This window comes from Apis laboriosa, unplaced genomic scaffold (genome assembly GCF_014066325.1).
Source record: "Apis laboriosa isolate Shangri-la unplaced genomic scaffold, ASM1406632v1 scaffold11_cov152, whole genome shotgun sequence".
In the NCBI taxonomy this organism is placed as follows: domain Eukaryota; kingdom Metazoa; phylum Arthropoda; class Insecta; order Hymenoptera; family Apidae; genus Apis; species Apis laboriosa.
The window spans coordinates 1,886,956-1,909,379 of NW_025221020.1; the positions used below are offsets into that span (position 1 = coordinate 1,886,956).

Sequence of the window (22,424 nt, forward strand, 5' to 3'; positions counted from 1 at the left end):
TGGTTTCCACGTGCGAGGAATAGCGGTGATAAAAAGGGTATAAAACGATTTAGAGGGAGGAGGAGGAGGAGGAGGAGGAGCAGGAGGAGGAGGAGGAAGGCAGAGTTATATAGGAGAGTGGTCCGCGTGATCGCTCTATACGTCGTGCTACTTAGAAAAAAATAAAAGGTAGGCTTTATGGCGCGAGCCTCTTCCCTTCCCTGGCCAAAATCGCTTAGCATAATCCGTTGGACGGTTCGAAAGTGGGAGAAAGACGAAGGGATGTGAAGAGTAAGCGCGATTGCCGAGTTGGAAGAGGCGAGGATACCTGAGGTGGAACGGGACGGAGCGATGGTAAATGCGCGCCATTTTTACTGCGCACCCAGGTTGGCGCACCAATCAGATTTGAATCCTGGAGAGTCGGTGGAAGGGCACCGGACCTCGTGGCTTCGGTAAACGGCGGACTTGAAACAGGCTTCCTTGCCTTGAAGATTGGACGAACGAGCAGAACGAGTCTGGCCGTCGTACGGTGAAGACCAGAAGTTGCTTATCTAGTTCGGTAGCTGTGAGTAGTTGCGGCGTAGGCAGCCGGGCCGAATTTTCGAGAAATCTTGACAGAAAAGTCGGCGGAAATCGGGCGGGATAGCGGTGGATCGGTTGGCCGGGGAGCGGTGGACGTTCGGAAGGTAGGAAAACGGAGCGGCACAGTTTCCAGTTCGGATGCGGGATTGGAAATTCGCGTGGGCGCCGCTCTCGAACGTTTTGAAAAGCGAAAGAAGATCGAGACGGAGATAAGAACGAAAGTGGTTTCCCACCGAGTTGGTTGCTCGATTTTGTCGAAACAGAAGAAGTCTTCGAGATGCTGGCAGCTTCGTTCTGTCGCGAAGTTCACTTCACAGTGTTGTCCAGCACGACGATGGCCTCGCGCGTACCACGTTGCTTGTTCGGCAAACCGAATTCGAGGGAAACCGTGGAAATGCTCCACGAGGCGCTCGACGCTGAGAGAAGCAAATTCGCGAAGCGATGGGGCGTCGATCCTCGATCCGAAGACAAGGAGAACAACTATCAGAAGAAATATCACGACAAGTACGAGCAATCGCCGAAGAAACGGAGCAATCCGTATTCCAGACAGACCAGTATCCACGGTGAGCAGATTTCTATTTTTCCTTCTCGCCCTTCTTTTCAATTTTCTTTGTCCGAGTGCACACGATTATCCCGCGGCGTCGTTACTTGGAAACCAATTTTATTAAGCTGTGAAAAAACGTGAATAAGAAATTTTCTCATTTCCGCCCGAGAAAGGGAGGAGGATCCCTCTCGCTCGACAAAAGAGATATTAATCTCTTCGAATCGAATCGATCTTCCCTAAATCGATCGTTTATTCTTTTGAGACGATAGTTTAAAATAACATTTTCTTTACGCGAGCATGGAACGCGCGATATATTTGGAGCGATGCGTCCATCGGGTCGAATTAAATTTGATAAGCGTAGTAGGATGGTAAGAGCGTGGTAGGATTTTGGCGGGAAAGCGAGAGCGCTTGGCGAGGAAAGGGAAGGTAGAAGAAGGCGCAAGCGCAGGCCGGTCGCGTGGCTCCGGCTTCGACCTGTTTTCTTAGTCTAGCCTCGCTCCGCGTCTCTTCCGCCTTCTCTCTCTCCCTCCCTCCCTCCCTCCCTCCCTCCGTCTCCTTCTGGCCCAAGCTTCTGGTTTTACGCCGCTATCCAGAAACTTTCGACCCTGCCTGACTTAACCACTATCGCTTTCCAAAATTACGAACCCACGACGAGCCACTCCTCCTTTTCTTTCTCTCTCGCTCTCATCGTTATTACCTCACTCGTGATCTTTATATATATATATATATATATACACTATATACAATATATCGTCGGTATTGGCGGTATCGCTGTTTAATTGGAGCATGGTTCCAGACTGCATTGCCAACAATCGACGCACAAATTGGAATCGTTGAAAATACGAGAGCAAGAGGGGGGAGAGGAAAAAAATGTAGAAAGTGGTTTCTCATAGGTTGTCGAATGAATCACCGCCGATGAGTCATGCGTGTTTGAAGGAGGACGAAATACCTGAAGGGTTGTTGCTGTGACTCATCGGAAGGGCTCCAATTTTCGAGGAGTAAGACGGACTCGCGATCGAATTCCTTGAATTTTTTCCCCCTTAACCACCGACTCACAAATAGTTTTACCATTATTCACACATACCGACCACGGTCGCTCGGATGCACGATGGATATTACGTTTTATTGGCCAAGTGCATATTTCGCGACCAATCGCGTACTTTTTTTTAGAAACGATTATTATTAGAATTTTCTCTCTCTGTAATTTTTTTCCTCGTATTTGGAACACGATTTTATATATTTTCTTATTTCGTATTTACGAACGCACCGATGTGTCCCGATAACAAAACAGCCGTATATATATATATACGTATATTCCGTAATCAGAAGCGATACGTGGAAAAGTCAACAGAGCGAAACAGAAAGCCCGAGCCCTTTTTTCCGCCAACACCTGTTAATCTGTGACGAGTTCGGTGTCTTTTTTTCCCACGATTAAATCAGGCCCGCGAACACGCCAACAACGGGACCTTCCGAAGGTCGCGCACCACCTGTCGCATACCTTCTTACGATTCCATTTGCATTTCCTTTTTCCTCTCCCTCTCGTTCCTACGAGCTTAGAAAATTTTCCTTCCTCTTCTTCTTCTTCTTCTTCTCTCTTCCTTATGCGACGTAAATGATCGAGGTTGGAAAATCCTCGATCCCTCTGCAAATCGTCGACCACTTTCGAATAGGAAGAAAGGAGGAGGGAGGGAGGGAGACTTGTGCTCTTTGGTGAATCTGGAAGAAAAAAGAGAGACTGACCTCCTTTTAGAGTCTTCGTGGTGGAAATTTTTGGCTCGATTGAAGAATCGGAGAGAAGGAGGAATCCACGGACAAAAGTGATCTCTTCGATCTTTGTTCCCGAATCTTGAAGCAGGTACAGGTAGAGACGCGTCGTACCTTGCGCGAGGAAGAAGAAAGAAGAAAAGGAAAAATCTCGTTTTAGGTTATTCCTCGGGCGCGGAGAGACAGATGTTGACAATCGAAATTCCCGGTGGAATTTCGAGCGAGAGGAAAGGAAGCGGCGGGGACGTCGGCCGAGGAAGCTTCTTGGTTTCGCGCGCGCCATATGGCAAACCAGTGCGAAAAGGGAGGATAAGAGAAAGGATCGTCGCGTCCTCGACATATGGCCGTTCCTCCGATTTGTTCCACCTTTCGCACTTGTCATTACGATACACGATAATCGAGTTTCGTACATCGTGTTCGTTTTCGATCCCTTGCCTCTACGATCGCCGATTTTCAATATCGCGGAGAAAAAGAAATGAAAGATGGGAACACGAGAAATGTGAACGAGAAATGTAATTAATCGTATATACGTAAATAAAGAAGCAATGAATTGGAGAAAAGAGGGGAGAAATGGGGTGGAAACGAGTAGCTAGTAATCGAAAATAGTCAAACATAGGGTATTTTGTTTATGGGGTTTGTTGTGGAAATTTTCGTGCTTCTTACTTACTGAGACGTAACCTGCAATAACAAACCCGACTCATGTTTCCATTAATGAAAACACCTTTACGATACTTTAACTTTTGGAACAAAAGTATCGAGATAGTTTTGTCTTTCCTTTTTTTTTTTTTTTTTCCTTTTTTCACTTCAAATTTCTCGTTTCCCTCCCTCCATCGCGGATGGAAAGAAATCACGGAGGACGAGCTAATTCCTTTTGTTTTATGCATCCAACGACGCGCGTATCGTATTTGAAATTTTAATTAACCGCAAAATGTGCATACTAATCTTTAACTTGGCCCGTTTCGTTTCTTTTACAGATTATTGGCGAGCCCGTAAGGTATGCGAGGTGAATAAGAAACCTCTTGCCTCATCGGTGGACGCGGCGAAGCAGCAGAACGAGTCGTCGAAAACGTCGAAGATGATGATGAAGTCGTCGAAAAAGGCGGCACAGAATTGAGGGAGCGTAACGCGTGCTTAATTGCGTTTAAACAGTTCCATCCTGGCAAGAGTATCTATCTCCCATCTATGGGATCTTGTGTATTTATTCCTCGTTCCGCTCTTCCGTCATATCGTCGTCGTATTGTAAATTGAATAATCGTCGGCGTTGTCCTCCTTAGAATTAATTACTAATTGTTAACTATATATTATTCTTGTAAATAATGCATATATATATATATATATATATTGATTTGGAGGTTTGGATGAGCTCACCGTCTTCGTTATCGACTGTATCTTTCTTTTGTATCGTTTTCTTTTTTCATTCCGTTAACGATTCGAAAGATTCGAAACGTTGCGTTTTGACTTGAGGCGAGACAAAAAGAAAAAAAAAAAAGAAAAAAAAATAAAAGAAACGCAAAGTATTAATGGAGATTCTCGAGTTAATGGGATCTGTACCGACCGAACATTTTTATTAAGATAAAATTAGCCGAGGAGTGAGCCGTCGAAAGCCTGATTCGGTCGTTTCCTCGATGAAACGACAATGCAGCGCCTCCAAAGAATTAAGTATTGTGAAAAAAGGAAAAAAAAAAAANGAAAATCTCCACGCCGTTTAATCTCGTCTATCTCGAGATCTTGGGGAGAAAGTCCTATATCTATATGTATATCAATTAGGATTATTAAAGATTCTAGTCATCTAGTCATTTAAGAGATATCAAGTAAAAAAAAAAAAAAAAAATGATCGTGCTTTCATCATATGCGCTGTGTACATTCCTTTAATTCCCTTCCCCTTCTTTATAATCATAATAAAAGTCTGTAAAGTAACGCGCGTCGAACATCTGATATCTGGTAAGCGTTCAAAAGGCGCGAGAAATCGAACGAAATTAATCGTGGAAAATTATGATAATTCAGGAATGTTATTCTGTAATTATTTTGTAATTATTATATATATATATATATAATATTAATATTTGAATTTGACCATGGCGCATTTAAATGAATTATAAGATAATAGTCCGAAGTGACAATCGTGAATGTTACTGAATGCAAAATAAAATTGTTAATAATTTAAACAAAAAGTACTTTGTAATTTTTACGCGAATACGAAACACAAAGTAATCTCATCGACCGTGTCCGGCGATATATAGAAATAAAAATTGAAGAGAAAAACGAGCAATGACTCTCACATATGATTTTTTATAATACACCCTATATATGCGCATTCATATTTGAGCATTTATCTCCGAAATGGTATGAATAAATGGGGGTGGCACAACACGCTATACACACACACACACACACACACACACACACACATATATACGTATATGGTTAATTATAATACGTGATGCACCGCAGGGTCTTTCCACCATGGGGGAACGCTTGCGAAGGGAAGCAGCTGGTTCATGCTTTTAATGGCTGTCATCCTAGCTGGTCATTTCGATAATGGTAACTAATACTGATTTCTCAGATCTGCGTTAAATCGATTAAAACCAATCCTGACCGACGAAACGAAAAACGATTCGAAAATTCGTTCACATCCATCCATCACGATTCTCGTTTCCCACGTTTAACCGTTAAACCGTGTAATTATATTAATCGAAGAAGAAAAGAAAAAAAAGTACCAAGAGTTTTATATCGAGAGAGACGAAAACGTTCAAATCCTATATTGTCGCATTCGAATATAATTGGACACCTAAAACAGGACGTGACTTCATCGCGTTATTGTATCCAAGATCGTTAAGGACCGGGCCGTTGCGATATCCAATTACTCGGGAAAAGAGAGAAGAAGTTCTCTGCGAGTAAAGCGGAGGGGGAGGGAGAAAAAAGAAACAAAAAAAAAGGGAAAAGAACGGCGACGCGTTGTTTGACGGCAGGGTCGGGGCAAATTGTAGGAGAAAAGAGGAGGAAAGGAAGGAGCGAGGACGACCATCGTAGATCGTATTTTCGCTTTGGAATATATCCCCCTCCCCCGCCTGACACGGTTTATGAAAATCCAGGTGCGCGTACCCGTGCTTTTAACGAGCGTTTATCGTACACGTGTAACGTGGAACCCCACCTTAATTGATTGAATTAGCCGAGGAACGAGCTTACGTTGAAATTACACCTGACCCCGGCGAACTTCTGATGGATCGATCTTGATGGATCGGCCGACTCGTGGATGCCCGATCGATCATACCTCCTTTCCTTTCCACGGAACAGGGGTTAATCGATCACTTTTTACACGCCATCGGGTTCATTAACGGTCATTTGATGTAGGTCCGCTCTTCGTTTTTTTCCCCGCAAACTTTTATTCGGCCAACGCATGACCGAGCGTTTTCGTGCCCTGCCGGGCTAAAAATATTTTTCGAACGCTCTTTTCGCCGACCGAGAAGTCGATAAACGAATTAAGACGATTCCAACGGGATCCTTTATATTTCAAATAACGCGTAACGTAAATGCCTCGCTGTTCGTTCGTTGAACGTTGATTGCAAACTCGTCCGTGATGAAAAAGTGATAAATCATCGATCAAACGTCGAACATAAAGGAGACGAGTTTTAAACACTTTCCTAGTTGGTGGCCAAAGTGTAACGGACGAGTGGCCGTTGAATGAAAAATGTAACGCGTTACATACGCGATAATTCTTGTCGATGCTGAAGAATAGTAAACGAGAAGGATGAATTACGAAACGCTGGTAACGATGACCATAAATGGCCGCCTAACGAACTTGTCCAGTTCCATTTCGCTTTCTAACGGTAGCACGCGCCTCGTGTTTTCCTCTCTCTCTCTCTCTCTCTCTCCCTCTCTCTCCGCGGACCCCAACTTGGGCCAGGCATTAACTAATATCCTGTAAACACGCATATATTCGTGTGAGGGGAGTAACCGACTGGTCTAATTAAAGGACATTCATATCGAGTGGGCCAACCTTCGAACCCTTTCTTTCTGTTCGCGGAAACTGGTCCGGATGACCGTTTGCCCCGGCACGTGAACGAACCATTTGCCATTTACCTTCTCCAACCTTCCGCCAATCTTTTTTTCTTTACGATATTTCATTAATCACTTTGAAACGTCAGGGAGTCTAGGATCGGATCAATCGATGTAATCATGCAAATTTCTCGTATAATTTATAAGATATATGCTGAATAAAAAGGGGAGAGGGAGAGGGAAAATGTGTTTCTTTTCTTTTTCGATGCGAACGAGATTGCTTTCCTTTTTTTTGTTCCCCTCCTCCCTATTTTAAATCAAAAGCTGGAGGATATTTCAACGTATATACAAGGGAGCATACGCCCCACTGAAGACAAAACAAAAATTAAAGCGAGTCGGGTACGCGTAAGAAAGTGCACGTGTCGATGGTTGGAGAGGAAGTGGGAATTATAGGAAAAAAGGGGGAAAAGGCTAGCCTGTTTCTTGCATACGTGTCGATACTGGATCGTCTGTACGACGATCCATATGGTGTGTACTTGCCGCGGGTGGACTGCACTCGATTGCGCGTCTTAAACCATTGACGGTAATACCAAGTCCACGATTCGAGCAACGAGCGCATGCATAAACGGACGGTCACATAAATCCGTCGATTGGTGTCGATCGAAAGGGATCGGCCACTCGAGAATTGGTACGAGTGCGAGGCGAAAGAAATTAAATCGATTCGATTGGAGAGACGAGACAACATCGTCGAATAATCTTCTGTATGAACGAAAACCCTATAATAACGAGGAAAGAAAGAACTGTGTGCGTGCGCGTATGCGTGCGTCAGAGGGGAGGCAGAAAAATCCTTGGAAGAGGCAGTTTCTGGTCCCGATGAAATTTCAACCGGGCCACTTTCCCCCCCACCCACGAAGCTTCGAATCGTGGAAGGATCGATTCGCTCGGTAAGTTATATAGTTACGAGATGCAAGTACGTTTGCGAGCGTGTGGCTCGACGACAGATGTCCCACGAGCACCTCGACTCAACTCAGTTCCGATGGACCGACACGCACCGCAAAAACTGATCGACCGTGGTGAGAAGGGTTACGTGCAACGATCCACCATCCTCCCATCTCTCACGGTGGAGATTCTTCTTCTTCTTGGGAGAATCGGTGCGGTGCGAATTGCCGGTGGTGAGCATCGACGACCGCAGAATCGATAATCCTTATTTTCTTCTCGCGGCGCGTCTTCAACGCCACGTCGATAAGAGGTCGACGCCGTGGTAACGTGGACCCGTCGGCTTTACGAGCAGTGGAAACAGAATTGTTAGAGGAAGGGTGGAGAGGGAGAGAGAGAGAGAGAGAGAAAGGGGGGGGGCTGGAAATAGAAAGAAATAGACGACATCGGTGTGGTTAACGGCTTGCTAGGTTTTTGAGCAAGGGAGCATCGTTGGCAGGATGCCTCGCCTAGATCCTGTCTGGAGGCCGGAGAGAGGTCCTTCGAAGCGTGAAATCACTTCCAGTCTGAATATAAAGAGCGAAAAAGCGAGTGTCCGTTTGTGTTTCGCTCGTTCCGTACCACCGCCTTCGGAACTGCCTTGGAAATCGTTAAGCGCCTGCTACGCTTCTTCCCTCCTTGCGCGGAAGCCTTTTGCGTCGTGCTCAAGCCTCGCAAAAGTCGTTCCGCGTCTCGATAATCATTCAAATCATTCCTCGCCGCTTAAATCTTCGCTATTAATACGAATGGTGAAAACGGGATATCAAAAATACTTTTGGATACTTCTTGTTACTTACGAAATGCTTAGAGATGAGTTGCCATGTTTCTTGAAATTTCCAGAACAATTGGTAGATTTCTTTTTTTGAAAATTTTTCCCCTCGAGTTACGAGATTTCATTTATAATCTCGTTCGATCGAAGTACATGCACGAAAGCATGTAAAAAATTAATTTCGTACGATTTTTAATCGTACGAGAGGAAATTCGAGGAAACGTACTTAAAATTCCAACGTTCTAGCAATTTCTGGCCGAGGTCCATTATCAAAGAGAGAAGAGACTTCTCGGTCTTGGTTCTCGATCGGTCGGTCGAAAGTGCATCATCCACTCACAGATAAGTGGTAGCGGAACGTCGCGATGACTGCGCGATCCCGGCGTTTTAAATTTATCGCGAAACGGGCAGACGTTCTTCCGCCAGTCCCTCTAATGTATCCCTCGCGGGCTCTTAACGCGTCTCACATCCTCCCTTGCATCGTGCGGATATACCAGGACAATTTCAATTAAAAGCCACGAAATCGTTGGCCGCTTCCCTTTATCGAAAGGGGACCGGGCCAAAAATATTTCTCCGAACACCGGTCGTTCGTCTGCGTCTGCAACTGGATTATTTTTAACTTTACTCTGTCGCCTAGAACGAAAGATTTTTTCGTCGACCAATGGTAGTGGGAGACCGGGTGCTCTCCTTCGCACTTCGAGGTACTGCCTTTTTTCCGGAAATAGACTTCCTTTCTCCGAGTTAAACACGCACACCACCGTACACGAGCATTTCTGCGTATATGGGCCACGTACGATCCAATGGTTCACACATGGTTACGGTGCATGTATTTCAGAGCCATGCCGCCTCTTTCACTTATAAATAGACATACGTAGATGGATTAAGCGTATGGAATGCAGTTCGATGCACGAGGGGTTTTAAAACGTGGAAGCGCTGCAAGCGTTCTGCACCTCGTAAAGAAAGCGAAAGCTTCAGTTACCTCGCGAAACGTTGCGCAGAACGTTTGCCGTTGCCGTTCGCGAAATTCATTTTCCAGAATTCGAAACGTTTGTTCGACATGCTGGCTGCGAGACACAGGTGAGGTCACAACGGTACACACGAATGTTTCTAACTGTTTGCTTGCAACGAGAAAAATATTATTGCCTTCCTTGTCGATTTTATTAACTTCGTCCAATTAATCGATTAATTGGAAAAATAAGGAACGATGATTATTGGGTGATACGCGTATACGTATTCTTCGTATTAATAAAAGTGAAACTTTGACACTGCGTGCCAGCTTTCCCTCGCGATAAGGCACATCCCTTCAGACACCATAGATCCTGTCGTGTTGCGGTCGTTCCTGCATCCGGTAACTCACGAGAGAGGAGAGAGAGAGAGAGAGAGAGAGAGAGAGAGAGTACTGGTGACTAACGTTTCATACGGGATTTAACAGTGTAACGTTACATCGTTGGTTTGGTCTTTCCTGTGCTCCTCGAGTTCACAAGCCGAGCTTGGATTTCTCCGCGTACGAAAGAAGAGGTTATCGTGCGAGGGTTTTAAATTCCGGACAGGTTGAATGCACCCACAGCAACTGGGAGACACATTTCTTTTCACTCTAACGATCTCGATGAAAAACAGTATCCAATGGATTTTGTCATTGTTGTTGGTAGAACAATGGTAGAACGAGATATATTTCGGTGTCGAATTGCTCGATCGATACGGATCGAAATCAACGGAAAATTTCGAACTCGACGAGTAGAATAACGCAAGAGTAAAAAGAATAGAAAGTTTTATAAATATCGGATTGTAACTAGTAGATATAATAAGTATTAGAAAGTCTGGTAGGTCAGGAGGCGCTCTGTACGCCGGTGTTTTCACTTTCTTATCGTTTGGCGCCACTGTCGCATTTGCGAATCGCGCAGCACAATAGATACAAAGAAATCCGAACGCGAAACTCTTTTTCGTCGATTACGTACAAACGTGTTATATCTTGGTAGACAAAATATAGCGGAATTATTGTCCTTTTATCGGCGAAACGAAATAAACGTTTGGAAATCTATATATAGGCATAATGATAAAAAAGTGGCGAGATTCGTGACGGAGGGAAGTCGTAAAATTCATCGAGTCCACGTGACGCATCGCTTTGTTTCGATGCTTGTATATTTCTGCAATGGAAAGTCTGAGAAGAGTGTCGTTTGTTAGACGATACGTGGGCCGAGTAACGTCACTGACCTGCCGCAAATGGGTGAACGGTGCGCGAACACGAAATAAACGTTAGATAGAAATCCACAGCTGCGTCCGCGACCTACGTGAATCTATTTTAGTCCGAACGGAATCGAACGGAAAAGCCGAACGGCCATTTAGATTCGGTGGGTGGACTTAACCTATTTTTAGTGGCGCGTACTCATTGTCTCGAATTTACTATCGAAAATATGAGAATGATCGAAACGGATAGCGCTCATCCGGAGTGTTCGAGCCAATGCAACGCAAAAAAGGAACAGGAAGTGTGCCAATTTTCGAGCAATAATTTCAAAATCGTTATGCTACGCGACGGCCATAATGCGATTGCGCGTCGTAACTCGTTTGCTTCGAGTGGAATTTCGAGTGAATTATCAAAACCTCTTGATGAATTTTTCACCATGCATTCTATTTTCTTTTAAAACAGTTAAGCTATCATTGTATGTAAATGAAATACTAAATATAGGTAGGTGTCAAAAATTGATATTTAAATGCTCGTTAATATGCAATTTTTCATAAATTATTCCGAATATACAATGTGACCGGATACTCTCAAGACCAACGGTATACGATGATTTCTCGTTATTATCGTGGAATGTCAGGTTAACGAACTTTTAATAATTCTTGTTTACGGAATATGCTGACTGATTTTCCCATACCGTTATGAAAATTCTTCCGCCAACGAGCATAAATAATTATACGAGTTACAGGCAATCGATAATCCTGCGCCATTCATTTGCAAAGCATAATGCATAAATTAATCGTGGCTAATATTATACGCTCGACACATCGACACGTCATTCAATAACATTTACCGCAATGCACATATTTAAATTACATTACAGTACGTTTGATCGACTCGGACGGTAAAAAAGGTGCGAATATAATAAATCGCTCTGCATAAACGATTTCAATCATCGTTCTAATTAACTTCGATTACTCGTTTACCTTGATTCGTCCTTTCACACGAGCCTTTCTTTTTTTCCTTTCTTTCTTTCTTTCTTTTTTTTTTTTTTTTTTTTTTTTTTATTTCATTCTCGCCAAATCACGTCATCGCACGTCCCTCGTTTCTATAAATGTCTCGGAACGGCGGAGAGACAGATCGCTCGCACGTGACTCGCCGTCCTCGTTTCCATCGAAACTTTCCAACCCTGGAAACAAACACGTCCGCTCTTGGATGAAAACGTCCGACAGGAAACATACTCGAGGGCGCGGCGTTTCGAATCGGACGGGTCCTTCGTAACGATTCAGGCGACATTTAAACAGGATAGGGAACACGCGAGAATAATTTTCGTACACCTCTAATGGATAAGGGCTCGGTTTATTTTCTTCCTCTCTCTCTCTCTCTCTCTCTCTCTCTCTGTCGGAGGCTGTTACTGGATCAAAGTCATTTAACTCGGAGCACGGACTGTTACAAAGGAGAGGAAAACGAGCAAACATGTTTCGATCAAAAGGGAATGTTTTGGCTAAGATTAGAGGGTATTATTCGCGGGAAGTTGGGGATCCGGATCGTGTGGAAATGGGGCGAAATCGGGAATACAGGTCCGGCTTCCTTTCCACGTTCAAGCATCGCTTTCTTTTTTGCACGTTTCTCGTCGAGCGAGAAGCGTGACCGAGGTGATTCCTTTCGGTGGGAATACATTTCAAGGTTCGTGGAATACACGCAGGAAACGACAGTTGGCGCAAAAGATTTTAGCATATGTCGAAATTCAAGCGACACGTGCATCGAAAAGATATCGCCAAGGAAGGAACGAACGAACGAATGAATGAATATGCATTCCATTCACGGGGAATGGAATTCGTTGTTACGTTGACCGTTTGAGAAAGGCGCGCGCGCGCGCGCGCCTTCGAGAAGCGTGTGCAATTTCCAACAGGGCCGATTAAAATGCCGCGTCGAGAAAGGTATGTGGAAAATGCGTTTCGCCGGAACAAGTGTTTGCACAGAAATTACAGGCTTTCGATGTTAAATTGCCTTTATCGTCCAATCTATCTCGATTCGTGTAAGACAAATTTAAGACTCTCGTAGACGATTATCGATAACAGGGGAATGATCAAACTCCGGTATTGTGATGTTTCCGGTGATGTGATGTGACGTGAGTGATTTGATTCTCGATGGATGATAAAGGAAATCCCCGCAACAATTTCGATTTAAAAAAGAGGGGAAACACGCGACTCGTTGAGATTTATCATCGTATCGTCGTTGAAAAGGCAGAGCACGTTTGCTCACGATCATCGAGCGCATCAACAACTTCCGATCGAAATGGAATCACGAGCGAATGAATTAGTTAGAAAAATTATGCAATTTTCGCTGTGTGGCGATCAAAGTGAAAGAATTTACCGATATCGAACGCACCGTTTACTCTCGAAACTTCAATTTCAGGGAAGAGAAATGGAAAAGGACACGTTACTCGCGCGATTGCGATAATGGATAAAAGGAGCTCGTTGATTGGAATTCAATCCGAACGGAAGTTTTAGTTTTGAAGCTCGATAAAAAGAAAAGAAAGGAAAAGAAATGCGTTTACAGTTGTGCTTCTTTTTTTGGTATGTAACGGTTCGATTCTCTCTAGCGTTAATATTAATCAGATACGGTCATCAACTGACCGAGACGTGTTCATTCTGGTCACACGCGCGAACGTTTAAACGCACTGCAAACTTTAACCTGGATGCTTTCCAGTGGTCAATTTCCTCTATCGACCGGCCGACAATTTTTCTACTAAACGTCTGACGATCCAACGATGGCGCAACCATTGTTTTGACTGGAATTTACGCGTGCGATTTATTTACCTCGAGCCAACTCGATCGAGAAAGAAGAATTTCAATTATTCGGTCGGGTGTCTTTATCTGCTTTAAAAAAAAAAAAAAAAAAAAAGATTTCTAAAGGGCAGAGTGGAAGAAATCATCCATTCGTCAAGATAGTTCGAGCGGAATAATTACTGGTAAGCAACGTGCTCGATTCCTCCTTCGATGTTATTTCGTTCAGGAATAGCGGGTTAAACGAACATGTTGAGAAAAAAAAAGAAAAAAATCCGAGTTGCTCACAGATGTTACGCGCAGTTGCATGCGATATATTAAAGGAATCTCGTGATTTCCACCATAGCGACTCGAGTCATTAATCTCATGACTTATTCAACGCGTTGATCACCCGATATGTTGAATACAATTTAAAAATGAATTAAATACACGAGACGTGCAAAATAAAAAGAGGAGGCGTGTATTTGGCTTGGAGAAATTATTTTTTCTTTTTTTCTTCGTCGACCGGAGGATCGTTGAAATTCGAGAGAATTCGGACGGAAAAATGTTGAAATATCAGCTGTCGTATATATATATATATATACGCGAAATATCGATGGCACCGTTTAACAGCGCTCCCGCTGCTGCTCGAAGCCTTTCGAAAGGCGTGCTCGTCCCCGATGATGATCGACAGCTGCGTGGGTTGCTAGGGAAGAAAACGAGTGAACGAGAAGGACACGGGATAGGAAAGGAAACGGAAAAAAAAGAAAAACGGAAGCACAAAAAGGAGACGCAATTATGCAAGATCTAGTTGCGGCGATTTCCTCGGAAGTTGGAACGCGGAACATCAATACGTGGAACGTTACGGGGCTCGAAGCAGCCAAGAAGGTTCGAACCAAGTGTAAAAGATAGAGGAGGAGAACGATGATCGAGATGCTTGTTTTCAACTGTCGTTTTTTTTTTTTTTTTTTTTTTTTACAACGTTCGAAGAATCCTCCTCGAGAAATATACAAGGAGAGAATATCTATCTGTATGTGAGAATTTCCTATCGTTCCACTTCTCGCCATTCTCGGCTGTACGCGACTACCAACAGCTACACTCTCACGGAAACGTTACGGTTTTTCTCCATGGTAACGCAAAAACGAACGGCAAACCTTTCCTCCGCTCCCCCCTTGGCTTCGCGCGATCTTATTCAATCAGCTCGCAAATATGTATCGATCGATCGGTTTATCGCTCTCCGACAAACAATTCGATAATAACTACTCGGTGACATCGATATATAACCTCGATCGAAAATTAATATTGGATCATCGATTCGATCATCATTCCGTGTGTTACGATGTGTTGTTGTTGCGTTATCTTACCCGGGGATTAGATATATTATTAAGAGAGAAGAAACGTGAACGTGTCGTCGATGATCGATAATTCGCGGCACCACGAAGACACCAATAAAGTTTTTCTCGTTAAAGTACGTTCTTTCTTCGTACGTTCCACGAACGAGCGGTCGATACGCGGAAGAACGGTTATATTTCTACGTACGGTTAAGTCGTTTAAGTCGTATCGTAACGATCGTCGGCCGGAACGATGATAAATTTGCGTCCTAGGATGAACGACTACTTTACAATGAACCATTCTGTTAATGGGTATTCGCGCATGCGTCTGTTCCAGTGTTGCTCGCAAGTAATGGCCTGCAAGCAGAATCTAGGCTAGTGAGCTGCACCAGGGATGCAAGTAACTATTCCGACTTTCCGCCAGTCGCACTTTAAGCGTTGCATCAGCTGCAGCGTTTCACCGTTTCTCCCGTGAAATCGCAATCGTTCTCGATCGCGGACAATTTATCGCGATATCGTGTGCCCGATCAAATTTTTAAAAACATTTCAAACATTCTCCGGTAGAACGTGGCCAAGGTAGCGTGTTTTTCTTCCAAGGAATCGTCTCGAATTCACCTCGACGAGGCGAGGGAACGGAATGTGTAACTGGGGAAAAGTGGGACAAATAGCAGTAGTACGTCGAGTAGCGGTGCTATAACGCCGGTCAAATGGATACGATCCCTACGAAGGGATGCCGCGACAGAGACAGAAAGAGAAATAGAGAGAGGGAGAGAGAGAGAGAGAGAGATGAATAGCACGAATCACGCGGTAAAGAAAATTTTATTTCGTATTCTCGTTTCGCGAAAATAATACGCGTGTATTATTCGATCAGATCGTTGTTGAGATTTATTTCGATTAAAATTTCGAATCCAAACGCGACGCGCATTCGACGTACTGCTTTCTTTACCCACACTTTCTCTCTAATTATATATATGTGTATATATATATATATATATATATATCTTTCCTTATCTGCCGTTGAGGATCGAAACGATCGCTGGGTGGTGGGAGAGGAGTGGGGATCGATTGTTTAAAATTTAATTTCATTCATTCGAATTTATAACCAATATCGAGCTTTTGTCGGTGTGGACGTGGGTTCAATGTCAGTGATATTTTTCAAGGTTCGGGACGACGAATGCCGGTGAATTCGGATACGCGACCGATTCGTACCTCCGGGGACCGACAAGTAACGAGCGAACGACCTAGGTTAGTTCAAGGCCATCACGTATAATTATCGTTTTTTTAAATCGAGGCTCGTATATTTTTCTAACCTGACCATGTATGTTGGGGACCATGTATATTGACGTATTTTCAATGGAAACGGCAAATATCGTGGAAAAAAAGAAGATCGGTGGTCGAACGGTCACGATCGAACGATCACGATGTAACGACGAGAGAGAGAGAGAGAGAGAGAGAGAGACGGAATGGCGAGTAGAATGCGCATTGAAAGTGTCAAATATCGATATCCGTGCGAATGCGCACTGACCGAGTATCTCTCTCGTTGCAATGTGCGCGCGCACTAAAATACCCCCTCGTCGTACCTTAGTACCAGTCCACACCCCCGACGAAAACGATGGAATTATCGATCGCGTTGCTATTCGAGCCAAGAACATTTCGCTAGGCTGACGGCAACGTTGGGGACGCACGGTCTTTTTTTTTTTTTTTTACCGAGGAAAGGAAAACGCATCGCGTTCGTTTCGAAATGTTGCAAAATGAGTCTGGGACCATCGAAACGTTGTGCTCCGCTACGTGTCGCTGAACTGTGCCTGTGATCTGTGCGATACGACAAATTTCGCGAATTATAATATATCTCCGCCGATTCTCTGCCACACGACAGTGAGTAAATAAAAATCACGCCACGAGGATATTATATAGTTAGTTTTATCGGTGCACGAGACTTTCGATCCTGCATGGATTGGATATTATTAGCGTGAACTTTACCCTTCGGCTGTGCCAGATCAAACGTTTTTAAACATGGGACGTATAGGTACGTCTCCTATCTTCTGACCTTGCGAGCAAAATTTTATCATCGCTACAATGTTATCGATGTTTAAACCGCCTTGGAATGAAATTTTCTCGTTTTTTACCGAGATAAACGAACCGTTTATACGATAACGGAAAAGCGTAACGATCGTAATAATTGGCGGATACAAAGATGACAGGTGCACGTTTCTCTGCAAGAATTCTTTATTTTATGCAACTGTTTTTTATCGTACTCACTCTCGCTAATATAGATTCACACGTTATTCGAAATACCAAACGCATACTATTCACACTGTTATTCGGATAATTTCACGATAAATTGAACGAGATGAACAGATTCAGAAATTTGTATAATTTGAAACTTTTATCGCAAACTTTTATCACGAATAATTAAGTTTAAAAAGATTGATAGCAAAAATTAAGCGTAATTTGTCATACGCGTTTTTCTCTTTGTACGGTATAATATTTTATATAATTTTTACGAAAAAAAAAAAAAAAAAAAAAAGAAAAAGGAATTTATAATTTTTCGTATCTTTTGCCTATATATTACCTTGGAACATTCGATTAAATCAAATCGAATTTATTTCACGTTACTCGAGTAGCAAAAGCTTGGCTAGTGAAAGCGCCGACAAAACCAGTTTAGAACGAAATGTCAATATTGTTATGCTCGGTAAATAAAATCGAGAATCATCAACCTCGATAGCCAACGACTTTGATGATTCTTCGAAAAAGAAAGCGCGAAAAGATAGATACATTTTTATCGAATATTCATCGCAGAAATTGTACGATTTATACGATCGAAGATTAGACGTGAAAGTTTATCTCATCTATGTGTCGAATAACAACTACTATTATCCGGTATGCAGTGGTACGTTCGTGCAGGAAGTGATATGCATTCCAATACATTTGTTCAACGGCACATTGACCGAGAGTGCTATAGATTTCTCTTCTGTTCTTTCTTTCTCGTTGGCCAACACACGTTTGCAGGCTTGCATACTCTTGCAACGCGGCAACTCACTCGAAGCATATCACATTGTTTACAAACCACAAAGAGCTATTATCTATGCTAAATCGTGCGTAGCATTGGTAACTAAACCTGTCATACACACTTGCGAATCCTTTTTCTTGTTTTTTTGTACAGCATGTCACCTTCGAGCGTATGTTTATCTTTATATTTTACTCTCCTATCGTATTTGTCATAGTTCTGTTTTATTACGTTACGAGTAGTAGCTCTCCGCTTGAGGCGATAATCTTCGTGAAAGGAACGTTTCTTTCTCTTTTCTTTTTTTTTCACTTTTCTTTTCTTCTCCATTTTTCTTTCCGTCCCTTCTTCTTCTTCTTCTTCTTCTTCTTCTTTTTTTTTCTTTTTTTTTTTTTTATATACAAATTTAAAATCTAAATCTGTGAAGGGCTCGACTCATGATGCAATATCCAAACATCGATATACAAGAGGGGAGAAGGATTCGTAGCGTGCGAAGAAGACTTTTTCAAGACGACGATGACGATAATGAAACGGAATCGGGGCGAAATTCCCGTATCGAGGACAATGTTGCCAATTGTTTTTTCGAAGAGGCTCGAAAATACCGAGAGAACGTACGTACGAACGAGTAAAATAGTAGTTTACTTTGATTTACTATGACCGTTATTGAAACTGTACGATTCGTTTGAATGTAGGCTAAGGAGAGGTGGAACTTCGACTTCGAGAAGGAGGAACCTCTACCCGGTCGTTACGTATGGGTGAAGCTTGATCAACACGGAAATGAAATTCGCAATCCGTTGGAGACGAACAGCCGAGTAGAAAATATACAAACGATGCAGGAAGAAGACGCACAAGATGATGACGTTACGATGCAAGATCACGCAGAGGATAAGGATGACGATAAAATGACCGATAGTACGTGAGCAGAGAAAGAGAGAGAGAGAGAAAACAATAACAAAATAAAACGTAGTAACAAAATATAATTTTGCTCATCATAAATTTTGATAAAAAAGGAAAGTGATTCCTTTTTTCAAACTACAATTTATAAGTAAAAGTTAAAAAAAAAATCGATGAAATTGAAGTCAGAAGAAGATCAAATTGAAAATTGTGAAGATGTTGATTACAGAAAAAGGTATTAATTTGACTTCTAGTCAGAATAGACGCTCTTTAGCCTAAAGAGTATCTAGAGTAAACCAAAGTTTTTTTTTTTTTTTTTTATTTAAATTACAAAAAATTTTGACTCGTAATGACAACTCGAAAATCGGATGTCGATTGTCGTGATATTTGTTATTGTATTATTTATCTTAATTTTATACCATTTTACATAATTATTTAATATTTATTATTATACCTGCGTGCAATACACGTGATTAGTGAACGAATGATATTATTATGTGAATATAAATTATACGTATATTAAAGTGACTTTATACTTTTTATAGATAGACAAAATAATATATTTCTTTACCTTATAACTCTGCGTCCGACTTTTCAAATATTTTCCTCTTCTTCCTACTTCTTCTCTAATAAAACTACAACACGAGATTCATATAGACGGATTAGATGCTCTCAAACATATGGTGCATGACTTATGCGTGACCTGAATTCGAGGCACGAGAATAAGATGACACATCTGTTGTATACGTCTACCGAAGAAACGTAAACATTTCAATTATAATTAATTAGCGTATATATAAAAATTGTAAAAAAGTGCAACAATTATTACCGTTAACTTCTTAATTCCATTTAATTCTTCGAGCGCCAGCACTTGTTAAAAAATTTCTTAAAAATTAATCTCGAGTTCTCGTGAGAAGGAAGCGTGTTGTGCACCTGGCATCATTTCTTAAGAATCGTTTTTTTCACGTTGCTCGCGCTATGCTGAAGCTGGCCAAGATGATGGTGGTGTACCCATTGCCAGAAATTGCACTTCCGTTCCGCGAATTCCCACGGAAGTGGGTACAATCGCGACTACGACAAAAGATATTTTCGTATAACGTGCACCACCTTCATTGTTCTCCGCAACCATTCAATACTTCCACGCTGAACAATTAATAACGACCACCGCTAATGAACGGATCAATGAAGGATCTTTGCAAAGAATTTTTAATGTCGTTTTTTTTTTTTTTTTTTTTTTTTTTTTTTTTTTTATTTTTTTTTAGGGAGCAATGGTTACTGATGAATGAAAATGTATTTGTTCACGCCTTAACGGATCCTAGTATCCTTGTTTCCAACCTCGATCTCGATCCACCACCTTGATCTCGATAAAGATGATTTATCACGGTTACGTTTTCATTCTATGGCGGCGTGCACGCGACGAGATAACATATACCAACGGTAAACTCGGATTTGATAGTGAAATTCTTCTACCTAGATGAAACAGGTGACTCTTTAGATGGTAAATAGACGATGCAGACGCAGCCACGCGTCCTCCGGCCGTCTTTTCAAGACATAATATAAACACATGTTTCCTTGAGAAATAATCTAAAACGGCTCATCGTTCGGAAGATAGTGGCGGTAAACGTTATAAAAGGAAACGGTATTTGTTTTCTAACCTTCGTCTACAACGAACCATGAGAGAACACCTGTGTATGCAACGAAATACCTTGCTAAACGGGTACCCCACCTGACCGCAGATGAAAGAGAGACGGTAAGTCTTTGCGAAACGCAAAAAGGATTGTTTTACGCGACTCATTCGCTCGTTCTCCCCTCATTGAGATGCATCCGGTGCCACCCTCACCACTTCCTGGATGTTGCGTGGGATTTTCATTTTCAACAACACGCTTTGCAATCCTCTCATGAGAATTTGTCCTGCTACCGAATACATCTCTCGAGTTTTTTTATCTTCTTTTATTTATTTTATTTGTTTATTGTTTATTTTTTTTTTTTTGATAAGATGTTTATTCATAAAATAATGAATACGTATTATTAAGAAAGAAATATAATTGAATGATAAACGGTTAAACGGTCACACATATAAAGATAATAATCTCCTAATAAATAGGAGATTTTTTTATAACAAATAAGTATACGTAATTGATGTAATATAAAAAATAATATATAAAAAATCATTATCTGAATTTTCTTAGATTTGAACGTTTAAAATCTTCCCGCTAGTGTACAGTGACGCCATCTGGTTAGCCATACTTTTATCAGTGGGATATACACCAATACTATTTAACGTTAATACAATCAGGCTCTCTGATTGGTTGTGACGATCCATGTACGGTTCGCTCGACGCTAGTTACCTCGTACGCGACTGAAAACTATTTCCCATTGCCTTCTACATGAGACACGTACGATTCGGGCCACGAGAACAACAATGAGGTAAATTGACAATTATCATTGAAAAGTGTCGATTCACCTCGTTTATTTCGTATTTTTCTTTAGTAGGTTGTCGCAATAAACATTTTAACAATCATAAATTGTTACAAACATAAATTGTTTCAAAAAATATATACGAATTCATCTTTTATATTTATATAATAAATCAAAATTTATATTCTTTTATTATAAAAATATAATTTTTTACATTTATTATTAATATTTTTCAATTTATCATTAAAATATTTATATTTATCATTATTGTTCATTTATAAATAATTAAAAATATAAAATATTATTTTACATTAATCAAATCAAAATATTTAAATGTGTAAAAAATCAAGGCATAATAGGTATGAATAAAAATTGATCTGTTTACCAGATTACTTTATTTTTTGTTTTATCAGAGAAGAATAGTTATAGATAGATAAAATCTTATTTTTAAATTTTGCAAAATATAATGTGTTTTCATCATGGTGTCTAAGGATAATAGTTTATAAAGTTGAAATAAAATAATGATGATAATCTGAACAATATGCAAATAAATTCACTGTGCGTAATGTATTGCCATGCAAACATGGAAATCCGCCGAATAAACGTACGCACGAGTGTCCGTGATAAGATTATAGTCGTTGTTTTGAAAGCTGGACTTGTTTATTTTTCGTTTCTTTGTCAACATATAATGCGCTTCATTTTTTTTTTTTTTTAATCAATTATAAATTACTTATCATATCAATTTATCAATTTATCAAATATATATTGAAAAATATATTTTAACTTAAAACAGAATAATCAATAAGAATCATATTTTACAAGAAGACTCTATTCATAAAATATAAAAATTACCTTTTGCAATTTCTTACTTTTAAAAGCGTTCTCAAATTCAGATTTAATTGTGCGTTAAACACAATCGTATGTTTAGTGAAAATGGAAGACAATTATGATCGATCGCTTTTTCCAATTTTCCTTATAGTCCTCCTTTAATACAAAAAAATAAAGTTGGATAGTATTTACCATAAACTTGGCATACTGGGACGCATCCGATGGTTACAATCAGCATTCTGCTCGTTTGTGTTGTCATGGAAGGGGCCAATAACTGTATAACCTTCTCGTACGTGTTTTCAAAGGCTCGAAATGCTGCGCTCAGGTCGAAGGAACTATACTCTGCAAATGGCGGTTATTTCGTTTCTTCCCTGACATGTGGAGAGGGTAAAGGGG

At 41.3% G+C, this 22,424-nt stretch overlaps 2 protein-coding genes across 3 annotated transcripts; both read left to right on the forward strand.

Annotated features, from left to right (window-relative positions):
- Window positions 1–210: 210 nt before the first annotated feature.
- Window positions 211–4,211, forward strand: LOC122719246. Its single transcript, XM_043944909.1, has 2 exons — window positions 211–1,124; window positions 3,844–4,211. The coding sequence occupies exons 1-2, from the start codon at window positions 839–841 to the stop codon at window positions 3,981–3,983; spliced, it is 426 nt and encodes a 141-aa protein (XP_043800844.1). The 5' UTR covers window positions 211–838; the 3' UTR covers window positions 3,984–4,211.
- A 5,409-nt stretch (window positions 4,212–9,620) lies between these two features.
- Window positions 9,621–19,319, forward strand: LOC122718015. Of its 2 annotated transcripts, XM_043942649.1 has the most exons (4): window positions 15,301–15,460; window positions 16,045–16,129; window positions 18,316–18,499; window positions 18,581–19,319. In XM_043942649.1, exons 2-4 carry the CDS (start codon window positions 16,059–16,061, stop codon window positions 18,806–18,808), a joined length of 483 nt encoding a protein of 160 aa, XP_043798584.1. In that variant the 5' UTR covers window positions 15,301–15,460; window positions 16,045–16,058; the 3' UTR covers window positions 18,809–19,319. The 2 variants fall into 2 exon arrangements, with proteins under 2 accessions (XP_043798595.1, XP_043798584.1); XM_043942660.1 differs by lacking the exons at window positions 15,301–15,460; window positions 16,045–16,129 and adding an exon at window positions 9,621–9,683.
- Window positions 19,320–22,424: the final 3,105 nt, after the last annotated feature.

Excerpts from the sequence above, each read along its gene's own strand:
- LOC122718015 (XM_043942649.1), top strand. The coding sequence starts at position 16,059 with ATGCCGGTGAATTCGGATACGCGACCGATTCGTACCTCCGGGGACCGA. Across the intron at positions 16,130-18,315 it reads GTAACGAGCGAACGACCTAG|GGCTCGACTCATGATGCAAT; the intron begins GTTAGTTCAAGG and ends AAATCTGTGAAG. Across the intron at positions 18,500-18,580 it reads CTCGAAAATACCGAGAGAAC|GCTAAGGAGAGGTGGAACTT; the intron begins GTACGTACGAAC and ends GTTTGAATGTAG.
- LOC122719246 (XM_043944909.1), top strand. The coding sequence starts at position 839 with ATGCTGGCAGCTTCGTTCTGTCGCGAAGTTCACTTCACAGTGTTGTCC. Across the intron at positions 1,125-3,843 it reads CAGACAGACCAGTATCCACG|ATTATTGGCGAGCCCGTAAG; the intron begins GTGAGCAGATTT and ends TTTCTTTTACAG.